General features: G+C 45.0%; 2 protein-coding genes across 3 annotated transcripts in view; both read right to left on the bottom strand.

The window, feature by feature from the left end:
* Positions 1-12,757, bottom strand: part of LOC133150442 (dnaJ homolog subfamily C member 5-like) — a 56,736-nt gene that overhangs the window by 5,598 nt on the left and 38,381 nt on the right. For both annotated transcript variants that reach the window (XM_061272974.1, XM_061272973.1), the window contains exons 2-3: positions 10,755-10,870; positions 5,973-6,186 (exon numbers count right to left, since the gene is read on the bottom strand). In XM_061272974.1, coding sequence (XP_061128958.1) covers positions 5,973-6,186; positions 10,755-10,870 — 330 coding nt within the window. The remainder of the gene's footprint in view (positions 1-5,972; positions 6,187-10,754; positions 10,871-12,757) is intronic.
* LOC133150441 (zinc finger BED domain-containing protein 4-like) lies at positions 7,569-10,748 on the bottom strand. Its single transcript, XM_061272972.1, has 2 exons — positions 8,333-10,748; positions 7,569-8,211 (listed from the first exon to the last, which is right to left on the bottom strand). The coding sequence occupies exons 1-2, from the start codon at positions 9,577-9,579 to the stop codon at positions 7,923-7,925; spliced, it is 1,536 nt and encodes a 511-aa protein (XP_061128956.1). The 5' UTR covers positions 9,580-10,748; the 3' UTR covers positions 7,569-7,922.

Here is a 12,757-nt window from a genome sequence, read left to right as displayed (position 1 = left end):
GACACCACTCTCATCGGACTGATCCGGGACGGTGATGAGACTGCGTACAGACAGGAGGTGGAACGGGTGGTTCACTGGTGCAGCCAAAACCACCTGGAGCTGAACCCGCTCAAAACCGTGGAGATGACAGCGGACTTCAGGGGAGACCCTTCACCACTTTCACCCCTCACTATCCGCAGTAATACTATTCTCTCCACAGACACCTTCAAGTACATGGGATCCACAATCTCTCGGGACCGGAAATGGACCAGCCACATAGACTCTGTCCGGAAGAAGGCCCAGCAGAGGGTGTACTTTCTGAGACAGCTCAGGAAGTTCAACCTGCCACGGGAGCTGCTGAAGACCTTCTATACTGCCATCATCCAGTCTATCACAGGCACAGACTGCAACGGACAATCAGAACTGCAGAAAAGATAATTGGAATCAACCTCCCATCTTTCCAGCACTTGTACCTGTCCAGGACTAGGAAACGTGCAATTAACATCTCTACAGACCCTTCTCACCCAGGTTGCAGTCTGTTCGAACTACCCCCCTCCGGATGGCGTTACAGAGCTCTGTACGCCAAAACCAGCAGACACAGAGACAGCCTCTTCCCCCAGGCTGTCGCTCTGATGAACTCACACCACTCTTAGTGTCTCAGAGTCATTGCTGTGCAATAACATCCTGCTCACTACGCTTTATTTTGAATTGTCTGTATTGTGTGTACTGTGTGTCCACCCTGCATCCATTGCAGCCTGGTCATCCTAGAAGAGTGATATTCCCATCTCTTCTCAAGGTTTCTCATTTCCCCTAGTAGGAGTTATTTTGTCCTGAGTGTTGTTAGTCACCTAAATGTTGAACAGAGGCTGAGACGGTGATGTCAAAGTCAAAGCCGAAGTCAAATTCCTTGTCTGGCATGCTCAAACATGGCCAATAAAAAATATTGAATCTTGAACCACCACCATCTCCCTGCTACTGCTTCTACTGCCAGCAAAGCTGGGATCCTTCGCCGTCGCCGATACATCCACCATGGCTCTAGACTGGCTTTTGACCCCCTTGCTCCTCCATCTATCTCCCTCGCACTGCTGAACTGTTGCTCGCTCTCCAACAAATCACCTTTTTGAATTGCTACTGGACTGCGTTTTCTGTGTGAAACATGGCAACAGCCCCTGGATTTCTTCACTCTCAACCGAGCCACTCCCCTTTCAACTACAGTTACATCGCCAAACCCCAACTCTCTGGGCAAGGGGGTGGTATTGCTGTCCTCCATAAGCAGTCCCTACCCATCACTGAACTGAAACTCAACCTTCCATCTATTTAATCCTTTGAATATCTCGCCTTATCCCTTCCAAATTCCACTGCTGCTGTTCTCATCTACCGTCCCGCAAAGTTACACGCGTCTTTTCTTTCTGAACTCTCTGAACTCCTCACCATTGTATCCGCTGTCTCCTCCCGCCTCCTACTCACCGGTGACTTCAACATCCACATCCACCAGCCCAGCGCCCCACTGCGTGCTCAGTTCGCTGCTCTTCACCCTGCTGACGCATGACTGCACTGCAACCTACAGCGACAACCGCATAGTGAAGTTTGCTGACGACACGACTCCGGTGGGTCTCATCACCAAGGGCGACGAGACTCAGTACAGGTTGGAGGTTGACCTTCTGACCGCGTGGTGCAGTGACAACAACCTCCTGCTGAACGTCAACAAGACCAAGGAAATTGTTGTTGACTTCCAAAAGGGTCACACCCAACACCTGCCGCTGACCATCGACGGTGCTGTGGTGAAGAGAGTGAGCAGCACCAGATTCGTGGGGGTGCACATCAGTGAGGACCTCTCCTGGTACGCCAACACCGCATCAGCGCCGCCTGTACTTCCTGCGGAAACTCAGGCAAGCAAATGCTCCTCCGGCCGTCATGGCTTCATTCTACCGTGGCACCATTGAGAGCGTTCTCTCCAGTTGTATCGCTGTCTGGGGTGGTAGCTGCACTGAATACAACGTGAAGGCCCTCCAGCACATACTGAACACGGCTGGTAAGATTATTGGTGCATTTTGAGATTGAACCAAAATCTACTAAGATGAATTTCCAGAGTCTTCGAATTGGACTTTGTCAAATTTTAAGCTTCGAGGAAGGCATAAAAGACAGCCGCCCCGGGCAGAAAGGGGAAGTTGCCAATTTTACTTTTTTGGCTAGGCTCCTCACGGCCAGACCTTTCCTCTTTTTTAAACAGAAATTCAGATTTTGGAACAAAGGAGAGCCGATCACTCGACTTGTTCAACCAAATAGGATTTTAGACCTTTAGTCTCCTCTTTTGTTCTGTGTGGGTGAGTCTTGTTTTTTCGACTTGTAATTCTTTTTTTTGCTTATTCATTAAATCTCTTAAACCTTAATTCGGTATCGATTATTTCGTATTAACTATGTTGAGCATGGTTTTATATGCGGTAATTACAACTTTAAAATGTCTTTATTTCCCTATCATAGTCATTCTTTAAATCCGTTCAATTCTTTTTAAAGTGAAGACAGCTTTAATCCTTAACATCAGGAATTGTCAGATCTAGTTCGAAGTAGTTATCTTGAGCTCAGCTAGGGCGAGGGCGCTCTAGTAAATTAACGAATCCTTGAGGTCTTAACAAAGACATCTAAAAATATCCGTAACATAAAAGCATCAAACAACCGAAGGGAGCCATCATTATGGCGCGGTCATTTCGATGACTCGCCTCGAATTGAGTTACTCGGCTCGCGCGTCGGATGACTTGAGAGGGATTGGCGTCGTATAGAAATTAGATTGATTCTGGTAGAATTAATTTAACTCGGGTGGTTAGAGTTTCTTCACCTCGGCTTATTGAACCCGTTACCGGGGAGGCGGAGGCACTTTAATAAAAAGTGCGCGTTTGACAACTCCCCTCCCTGAAGGACATTTACACCTCCCATCTCACCCGCAAGGCGACCACGATTGTGAGTGATGTGAGTCACCCCACCCCGCTCACTCTTTGTTCGATCTTCTGCCCTCTGGGAAGAGGTACAGGAGCCTGCGCTCCCGCACCACCAGACTCACCAACAGCTTCATTCTCCAGGCTGTTAGGATCCTGAACTCTCTCCCCCCTTCGGCGTAGCGTCCTGTACTTTTGCGCTATATTCTGACTGTCTGCTGTATGCACACTTGCTACCATTTTTGCTTCTCTTATTTATTGTGTTATTTGTTCATTTATTATTTATTCATCACTCTTATTTATTCATTGTTTGTGCCGTCTTGTTTTTATTTCTTTGTGTTGTTTACCTGTATGTATATTGTGTACTATATCTTGTCACCGTGGGATAGTGGGAACGTTATTTCGATTTCTTTATGTGTCTTGCTTGGCATGTGAAGAAATTGACAATAAAGCAGACTTTGACTTTTTCTGCATTGCTTCCATCTTATCCATCACATCAACTTCCCCATCCACACCAAAGGCCATACCCTGGACATAGTCAGCTACTCCTTCCCACTCTTATCCAACCCCCGTCCTCTCGCCTTTCCACTGTCTGATCATCTTTGCATCCTTTTCTCTGCCCCTCTATCCTCGCCTCATAATCCCACAAATTACACCATCTCCTACCGCAACGTCAAGACCGTAAACCCACTCACACTCTGCCAGCTCATATCCTCTGCTCTTCTATCTGACCCCACCCCTTCTTCCCCTGATGACCTTGCCATCATGCTCAACGACATCCTGTCTGACTCTCTTGACTTCCTAGCCCCCTGGAAAACGTCCTGTCACATTCACCAACTCTGCCCCCTGGTACACCACGGAGCTCCGTTTCTATTCCCACCTCCAGTGGAACTTTGCCCACCTTCCAGGGGAGGCAGGGGACAGAGAGTCTGAATGGACCACGTTTCGTGTCTTCATTGTCGAGGCGGCCGAGTGGAGCTATGGTCATAAATTCGGTGCCTGTTGTGGACACCAGTGGTAAGGGATACCATTCATCTGAAGAAAGAGTGCTATTGGGCCATTTGGGCCTGTGGGACTCTGGAAGGAGATGACAGGTATGAGAGATGGACAAACAAAACGCGGCTTCGGCATTTACTAAAGAAAAAACTCGGACATGGGAGTAGTTCGACGAGGCCGTGTCAAATGAGTTTCGGACAGCTTTGAAGAAATTCTGGGCTACCATCTGGCGTCTCAGGAGGGAGAAGCAGTGCACTGTCAACCCCGTGTATAGTGGAGATGGGGTGCTGCTGACCTCGACTCAAGATGTCATGAGTCAGTGGGGAGAATAGCTCGAGGACCTCCTCAATTCCACCGACATACCTTGCACTGTGGAAAGAAGAGCCTGGGGACTCTGAGGTGGGCTTTCCCATCTCTGGGGTTGAAGTCACAGAGGTAGTTAAAAAGCTCCTCGGTGGCAGGGCCTCAGGGGTGGATAAGATCCGCTCGGTGTTCTTAAAGGCTCTGTATGTTGGGGGGCTGTCGTGGCTGACATGCCTGTACAGCACCCCGTGGACATTTTTTTGAGAAGGGTGTGTTCCAACTACTGACGAAACTTGGAGAAGGCGTTCAATCTTGTCCCTCTGTGACTGATGTGGGAGGCTGCTTCAAGAGGATGCCATACTGAAGCCACTTCAGCCCCTGTATCAGCAATACCAGAGTTTTGTCCGCATTGCCAGCAGTAAGTGTGATTTGTTTCCAGTGAGAGTTGGACTCGGCCAAGGCTGCCTTTTGTCACTGATTCCGGTCAGAACTTTTGTCAACACAATTTGTAGGCGCAATTGAGGTGCTGAGGGTGTCCGGTTTGGTGACCTCAGCATCGCATCTCTGCTTTTTTCTGATGATGTGGTGCTTTTGGCTTCTCACTGGAGCGGACTGTGAAAGCGGCTGGGATGAAAATCAGCACATCCAATCGGAAAATGCCGGAATGCCGGGAGGAGATTGCACCCCATGGAGGAATCTTAGGCTCTTGTTCATGAATGAGGGTAGGATGGAGCAGACGATCGTCAGGTGGATCGATGCAGTGTCTGCTGTGATGCGGACTCTGTACCGGTCTGTCGTGGGGAAGAAAGAGCGGACCCGAAAGGTGAAGCGCTCGATTTACTGGTCAATCGAAGGTCCTACCCTCACCTATGGTCATGAGCTATGGGTCGTGACAGAAAGAAAAAAAATGTGATGCTATAATAAAGAATTCAGATAAAACTATTGCAGTTCCACTTTATATAGACCACAACTGAATGATTACAATGTAAAAAAGAAGGATTTATCAGCATGATATAAACACCTTAATGACACCACATTTGCCAATCAGGTACTAGCTGGGGACATTGCAGCCATTGCTCCAAAAATCATTCCTCCATTTTTAGCTTCACCAGAGAGCAGCTGAAGTTCTGTGAATTCTTTTTGGCCATTTTGTGCGTCACATCCAGTCATAAGTACTGTCTTCTTCTTGGTTAATGCACAAGAATCAATCAAAGGCGTTGCAGCAAGATGTTCAAAAATTCAGATATGACAGACTTTCATCGTTGTGGTCGTGAAGTGTTTCTGGTGCCAGACAACCAACTGTTGAGTATGTCATGCTACATGGGCTACGATCAGTTATGAGACAGTGTTTGACACGTCTGTCGGCTCATTATTGGGCTACATTTATGTAGTCTCACGTCGGCATTTTTTTCAGCACAGCAAATTCACTGTATCAAAAAATTCAACCCTGAGCTGTCTTTGCATTTAAATATGAATATCCTCACTGGCTACCAGTAAGAGTCAACAATGCATCATTTGCCTGATACTATATTGTAACCAATCTTGTATTTCATTGGCCGCATGGAGGACTGGGAGATCACTGTACGCAATATGCATATGGATTTTTTTTTTCATGCAGTTTTATACTTTGTTCTCCAGTACATTTTTGACAGGCACATTGGCGAGCATTAGAAATATTTATCTCGATACTCCCCGTTTCACCTCATTATTGGCAAGGAGTTGAATGGGGAGTGTGCATCCTGCAAAGATGAAATGAAGTCTTACCTTGGCCCACCAACTGGACAGAACAAAGTAGGTGTTGACGTTTTCTTCTCCAAACTGCTCGGCCACATAGAGGCCCAGGGAGCCATACTTGTCATATATGTTCTTCTTGGTGCTGTCGCTCAAAATGGAATGTGCATTGTTTATCTCTTTGAATCTCTCACCAGCCTCTGGATTGTCGGGATTCTTATCTGGGTGAAACTTTAACGCCAGTTTCCTGCAATAAATATGAAGAGTAAAAGTCAGTACAATTCTTTGCTTTCTTAGGCACTGTCGTGGTTCAGCTGACTTACTTGCAACTGCTACTGAAAAAAAAAAAAAATCCTACAAACCAAATCACAACCATGTTGTGATTGATGGGTCCAGGGTGTAAAACAGCGGCACTACAGTTCCTGGAGAAAGCTATGTGGTTGTCTGTAGTGTAATCATTTGAATTAGAGCCTACGGATATGATTAAAGTTTTGTTTTTTTAAATCAAGGATCGTTATAATGTAGATGGCACTCCTACCCTTACGAAAAATCTGTATATAAGAAGTATACTTTATTACGTATACTCGAGTATATAAATGTACTCCAGGCTATGTACTGTGCTAGTGTACTAATTTGATATTTTTTCCAGACTAAAAATAGGAACAAATCACATTTTTAAAAGTATACGATGTATACGTATACTCATTCAAGGTACTACTAGCATTCTTGTTGTATACTTGGAGTCCACAGTTTAGTTTACAGGTTTATACTTGAAGTGTAGTACTACAAGTACACTCCTTTATGTACAGCTTAAAAAGCATTGCTCAAATTTACCAAGACTAGTTGAAGGTTCAGTGTGTCCCCCGCCTACGCCCCAAAGACTGCTCCAGCAGGCCCGTGACACGCTACTGCTTAAAAAGATGAATGAATGGATGAATTATTTTACCACTAAAACACATTTTCATTGTTTGTACATATTTGATAGAAGGGCTGTTCAGATGTTTGAGGTGTGACTAACTGATGTCACTGTAAAATGTATTTTTTCATTAAAAGCTTATCTATGGGTTTTTTTTTGGGGGGGGGGGGGGGGGCGAAACAGGTGATCTGGGTAAAACCGCTCCATATTCTAATGATGAAAATTAAAAAAATGGAATCAGATAGAAAAACTGTTTTTGTAATGAAAGATGAGAGTTAAATCTTTCGTTTGGTAGTCTCTGTGTAGAAAGCTACTGTACTGCCTGTTTTAGCAATGTCCCTCACCCTCCTGAGTTACAAATGATCAGCTCAAAAGCAAGATCTGTAGAAGCCTGATGACGACCGTGAACATTTGAATCACGTGTGTGAAGGAAAATACTTCAAAACAGGCAGAACAGTGCATCTCTAGGTCCGGGCTTGCCTACCCCTGCCACAGTCCTAAAGCCCGATATCCGTGAGACTTAAAAAGATCAGTCCTAATTAGGGATGCACCGAAATAAAAAATTTTTGGCCGAAACCGAAAACCAAAAATGAGGAAGCCAAGGCCGAAAACCGAAACACCGAAAAAAATGATTATGTCAGTTATTAGAACCACAGCATTTATGGCTACATGTGTACTAACCTCACTAAAATCAAGGCGTTGCAATAAACCAGTTACAAAAGTATGAAAATATTTATTTAGCACTGACATTACAACAATGCACAATATAAATAAAAATTCAAAAATAAAATAAAAATGTTTAACTTGACCCCACTCATGTGTACATTAGATAATAATTTACAGGCTTATAACTGACTGGCCTGCTGAAAGACTGTAAAATTAAATATGTTCTCTTATAAAAACACAAAGTGCATAAGTCAAGTGCCTTTTAAATTTTGTTCTGTGTGTACAACATTAAAGTGTATCAAAACAATGGTTACCATAGCCTTTATCAACAACAAATCCACCAAGAATTGTGGATGCACAAACTGGAAAACAAATATTTTAACACTAGACACACGCCCATTCTACTTCTTGAGGTAAAGTGGCAGGTTTTTCTTGATGAGGAGTAGCTTTTCTGCTTTGTCACAGTGAAGTCTGTTCCTCTTCTCATCAAGAACATGAGCTGCAGCACTGAACAGTCTCTCACTGTCAGTGCTTGTGCACGGCGCAGACAAGTACTTGCGTGCCATCTTTGCCAGGTCAGGAAAGCGGTCATGGTTATTTCTCCAGTACGTAAGAGGGTCATCACTTCTGGAGATGGGGACTTCAGACAGATAACCATCTAATTGTTGAGCGGTTGAGCTTGTTGGCTGCCTGACATTTGAGAAAGGTAAAGGGCCAGTGCATAAACATTTTAATCAAATAAAATAAAAACTCTATAGCAGAAAAATGAAATAATCAGTCACATATAGTCAGTCAGAACAGAATAGCCTACCTATTGTTTGGGGCACTCTCTTGCAGGATCTCATTGAACATATCAGACAACAAAGGCGCATGCCCCTCATCTGGTGCAGAGTGACGGGTCCTTTTTTCGGCGCTCTGCTCTCCTCCTGCGCTGTGCGCTGGCCTGTCTCCAAGCGGGTTGTCCGCATCCATCGCGGCCTGGATCATTTCTCGTGCGCGCTGTTTTATTCCCACATCCAAGTAATGATCCTTATAACGCGGATCAAGTACAGTCGCGATGAAGTGCAGAAGATCATCATTGCTCTCAGTGAAACGTCTCTTGACAGACTCTAAGAGTGTACTTTTGATTGTTTTCACCCCGTGGTCCGTCTCAACTTCTTTACTTAGAAGACGCTTTAGTGCCGCAATTAACGGTATTACGTCTGCAACAGATGCATCAGAGGAGCTGATCTCTTTCGTTAGCTGCTCATAGGGGGCAAGGACAGAGAGAATGTTCTCTATTAAGACCCACTGGTGTGAAGTGAATGTCGCAGGGAGCTCATGATCTGCGCTGTAAGCAGCCAAGACTCGCTTTTGTGCAAAGAGGCTTTCCAGCATGTAAAAAGTGCTATTCCAGCGTGTACGCACGTCTTGTTGGAACTGTTTTATTTGTGTTCCAAGCTGATCTTGCATAGACTGTAAGCGGGAATAGGCCAGCTGAGAATGTTTAAAGTGGCCAACTATTCTTCTGCCTATAGTCAATATGTCTTTTACGCTGCGCTGAGACAACATTCCCTCGTTCACAGCCAGATGTAGTGTGTGGGCCATGCACCGTATTCCTTTCAGCTGGCTGTCTTCTATCGCTTTTGTCATATTTCTTGCATTGTCACTCACTATGGCATGCACTTTAGATCGGTCGATATGCCAGGTGTCGCACATATTGGTAAATGCATCAGAAATTGCTGCTGCTGTGTGTGAGCCTCTAAACTCTTGTGAATGGAGCAGAATCTTTTGCAGCTTGAAATCTTCGTCCATCCACTGCGCGGTTAGGCTGAGCATACTGGTGAGGCTGACATCGGAGCTCCATATGTCGGTCGTGAAACTGATCGCTGTAATATCTGATGCTAGAAGCTCATGGACATGAGTTGCAACGATATTAAACAGCTCAGGTAAACACACACCTGAGAAATGTCGTCTGCTTGGCATAGCATAACGGGGCTCAATGTGTTCTATCAGCCTACGAAATCCCACATCTTCTACGATAGAGAACGGCTGATCATCCAAGGCAATGAATTCCATAATTTTGTGTGTTATGCCCTTTGCCTTGGCAGAATTACTGGAGAACTTTCTTGCCTTTTCAAAAACGTCCGCCACAGATGGAGTGGGAGTGCTCGTGTCAGTTTCCTTTTCTGTGTCGCCTTCTTCTCATATTCAGAATGGCAATCGGGATGTTTGGATTTCAGGTGATGAATTAAACCCGACGTGGAGAAACATTTTGCAGATGCACCCCCTCTTGAAATTTCAGCATTGCATGTTTTGCAAATCGCTATCCGTGGGTCTTTGTCTGAGATAGTGAAATCAGTCCACACCGCAGACATGCTGGCTCTTATCCCGTTTTCCCGCGTGCTGGCTGCGCTGTTTGCTCACGTCATCACAAGTTTCGGCCGTGTAGTTTCGGTGATTTAGGTCTTTCGGCCAAAAACCGAAAATGCACTTTTGGGTCATTTTCGGCCGGAAATTTTCAGTGGCCGAATTTTCGGTGCATCCCTAGTCCTAATGATCTAAATTGGCGGTCAATCGATAGGTTCTGTTTTTTTAATGGCTGGCATTAAAATAATTTTAAAAAATAAATGAAGAATTGGCGATCAATCGATATGTTCTGTTTTTTTAATGGCTGGCATTAAAATAATTTAAAAAAATAAATGAACGAGAAAAAACCGAGGCAGCACAGTAGGCAGTGGTTACCAGGTCTGCCTCATAATTCAGGGTTCGATTCCGGCTCCAGCCTCTCTGTGTGGAGTTTGCATGTTTGCCGCGTGCCTGCATGGGTTTTCTCCAGGTACTCTGGTTTCTTCCTACACCCCAAAAACATGCATGGTAGGAAGACTGACCACTCCAACTTGTCTGTAGGTGTGAATGTAGGTATGAATGTTTGTTCGTCTATTTGAATCCCGCAATTGGCTGGCGACCATTTTAGGGTCTTAGCACTTAAGACGTGTTTTCTCTCTCTCAAATACCCCAAGACAATCTCCAAACATTTTGGATCACTCTTGTCACCCAAAACAGCTGGGATAGGCTCCAGCACGCGACCCTTGTGAGGTTAAACAGAAGATGATTGAATGAAAGGGAAAAAACAGCAGGGGCACAAACAATGTATACAGCAGTATAGTGGGGGAATATTGTACAGACACTTTCCCACTGTTGCGTTATGTCAATGACAAAGAATCGATTTGCTCTAGACACAAACAGATCACCTGTAACATTTCTTTATTTCTTCTGCGGTAGCATTCTTGTTCACTCCAAGCACAGCATACAATGATTCTCCTGATGTGGATAGCGCTCTCTGTCGCTGCTGCTCCATTGCCTCCATCTATGACACAAAAATAAGTTTGAGACTTCAAGATCGAACTCTTAGCCGCTGGGTGATATATCGTCCTCATATCATCCGCGAGATATGAATATTTAAAATATTAAGTTCCAAATTAAGGCGGCTAGGTGGAGCACTGGGTAGCTCGCCGCCTCACAGTTAGGAGGGTGCGGGTTCGATTCCACCTCCGGCCGTCCCTGTGTGGAGTTTGCATGTTCTCCCCGGGCCCACCTGGGTTTTCTCCGGGCACTCCAGTTTCCTTCCACATCCCAAAAACATGCTCGGTAGGCCGACTAAAGATTCCAAATTGTCCCTAGGTGTGAGTGCGAGTGCAAATGGTTGTTTGTCTCTGTGTGCCCTGCGATTGGCTGGCAACCAGTTTGGGGTGTCCTCCGCCTACTGCGCGATGACGGCTGGAATAGGCTCCAGCACTCCCGCGACCCCCGTGGGGACTAAGCGGTTCAGAAAATGGATGGATGGAAGTTCCAAATTAGGATACAGTCATGTGACCTTGCCACACTTATGTTGCATGTAAATTAGTTCAGTTCAACCAACCAACCAACCAACCAACCAACCAACCAACCAACCACATTCCTACTTTGTTTGGCTTTAATCAACAGCTAAACCCAGCCAATGATAATCATTTCATGGAGTGAGGGAGTGAGGGGCAAAACTAGGTGCTGCACGCATAAGAATGGAAATACCATAGATCTGGTATTATCCCGAGGACTTGCAACCTCAATCTATTGATAATCTTACGAATGAATTCAATGCGACATTGTTAAATGCCATTGACTCTGTGGCGCCGTTACGTCTGAAAACTCGCCGTAGAGTGCCTACTCCATGGTTCACAGATGAAACGCGTACGCTTAAGCAATTATGTAGAAAGCATGAGCGCAGATGGCGTCTAACCAAACTTGAGGTTTTCCATCAGGCATGGCAGGATAGCCTCCTGAAATATAAAGATGCGCTTATCTTAGCAAAAACTCAATATTTTTCGCAAGTTATTAATCTCAATAAAAACAATCCGAAACACCTATTTGATACAGTGGCAAAGCTGACTCTGCGCCAGCCGACCTCCGATAGTTCCTTCCACTCAGCTGACGAGTTCATGAAATTTTTTGCTCAAAAGATTGAATCCATTAGGGATGAGATCAAGAATAGCATTCCAATCGCTCGGTCGAGCACGCCGTTTACCAACGCTGATGATCATGCAACAACCCTCTCAACTTTTAAAAGCGTGTCTCTTGAAAGGCTTACACAAATTGTTAGTGCGGCTAAACAAACAACATGTTTACTCGACCCTCTTCCAGCCAAACTACTTAAAGAATTATTTCAAATTTTAGGACCGTCCGTCTTAAATATAATCAATCTGTCTGTCTCCTCTGGGATAGTGCCAACAGCCTTTAAAACCGCTATCATTAAACCGTTACTTAAGCGACCAAATCTTGACCCGGACTGTCTCAGTAATTATAGGCCAGTTTCAAACCTCCCATTCATAGCAAAACTTCTTGAAAAAGTAGTAGCGCAGCAGCTTATTGATTACATGGTCGCCAATAATCGATACGACACTTTTCAGTCTGGTTTTAGAGCTAATCATTCCACTGAGACAGCACTTGCTAAAGTGACTAATGATCTCCTTGTAGCTATGGATTCAAACATTTCGTCTGTACTGTTACTACTCGATCTTAGTGCTGCCTTCGACACTGTAGACTTCGATATTTTATTAGGGCGTCTTAAAAGTTGTGTTGGTATTTCAGGGTCAGCACTAGGCTGGTTCCATTCCTATCTATCAAACAGGACGCACCGAGTGGTCCATGGCAATGCGTCCTCGGAGCTCTATAATGTTACATGTGGTGTCCCACAGGGATCGGTTCTCGGACCAATTCT

The sequence above is a fragment of the Syngnathus typhle genome, linkage group LG2 (genome assembly GCF_033458585.1).
Source record: "Syngnathus typhle isolate RoL2023-S1 ecotype Sweden linkage group LG2, RoL_Styp_1.0, whole genome shotgun sequence".
NCBI classification, from domain to species: Eukaryota; Metazoa; Chordata; class Actinopteri; order Syngnathiformes; family Syngnathidae; genus Syngnathus; species Syngnathus typhle.
The sequence above is the reverse complement of the archived record's forward strand: the minus strand, read 5'-3'. Positions and strand labels throughout refer to the sequence as shown.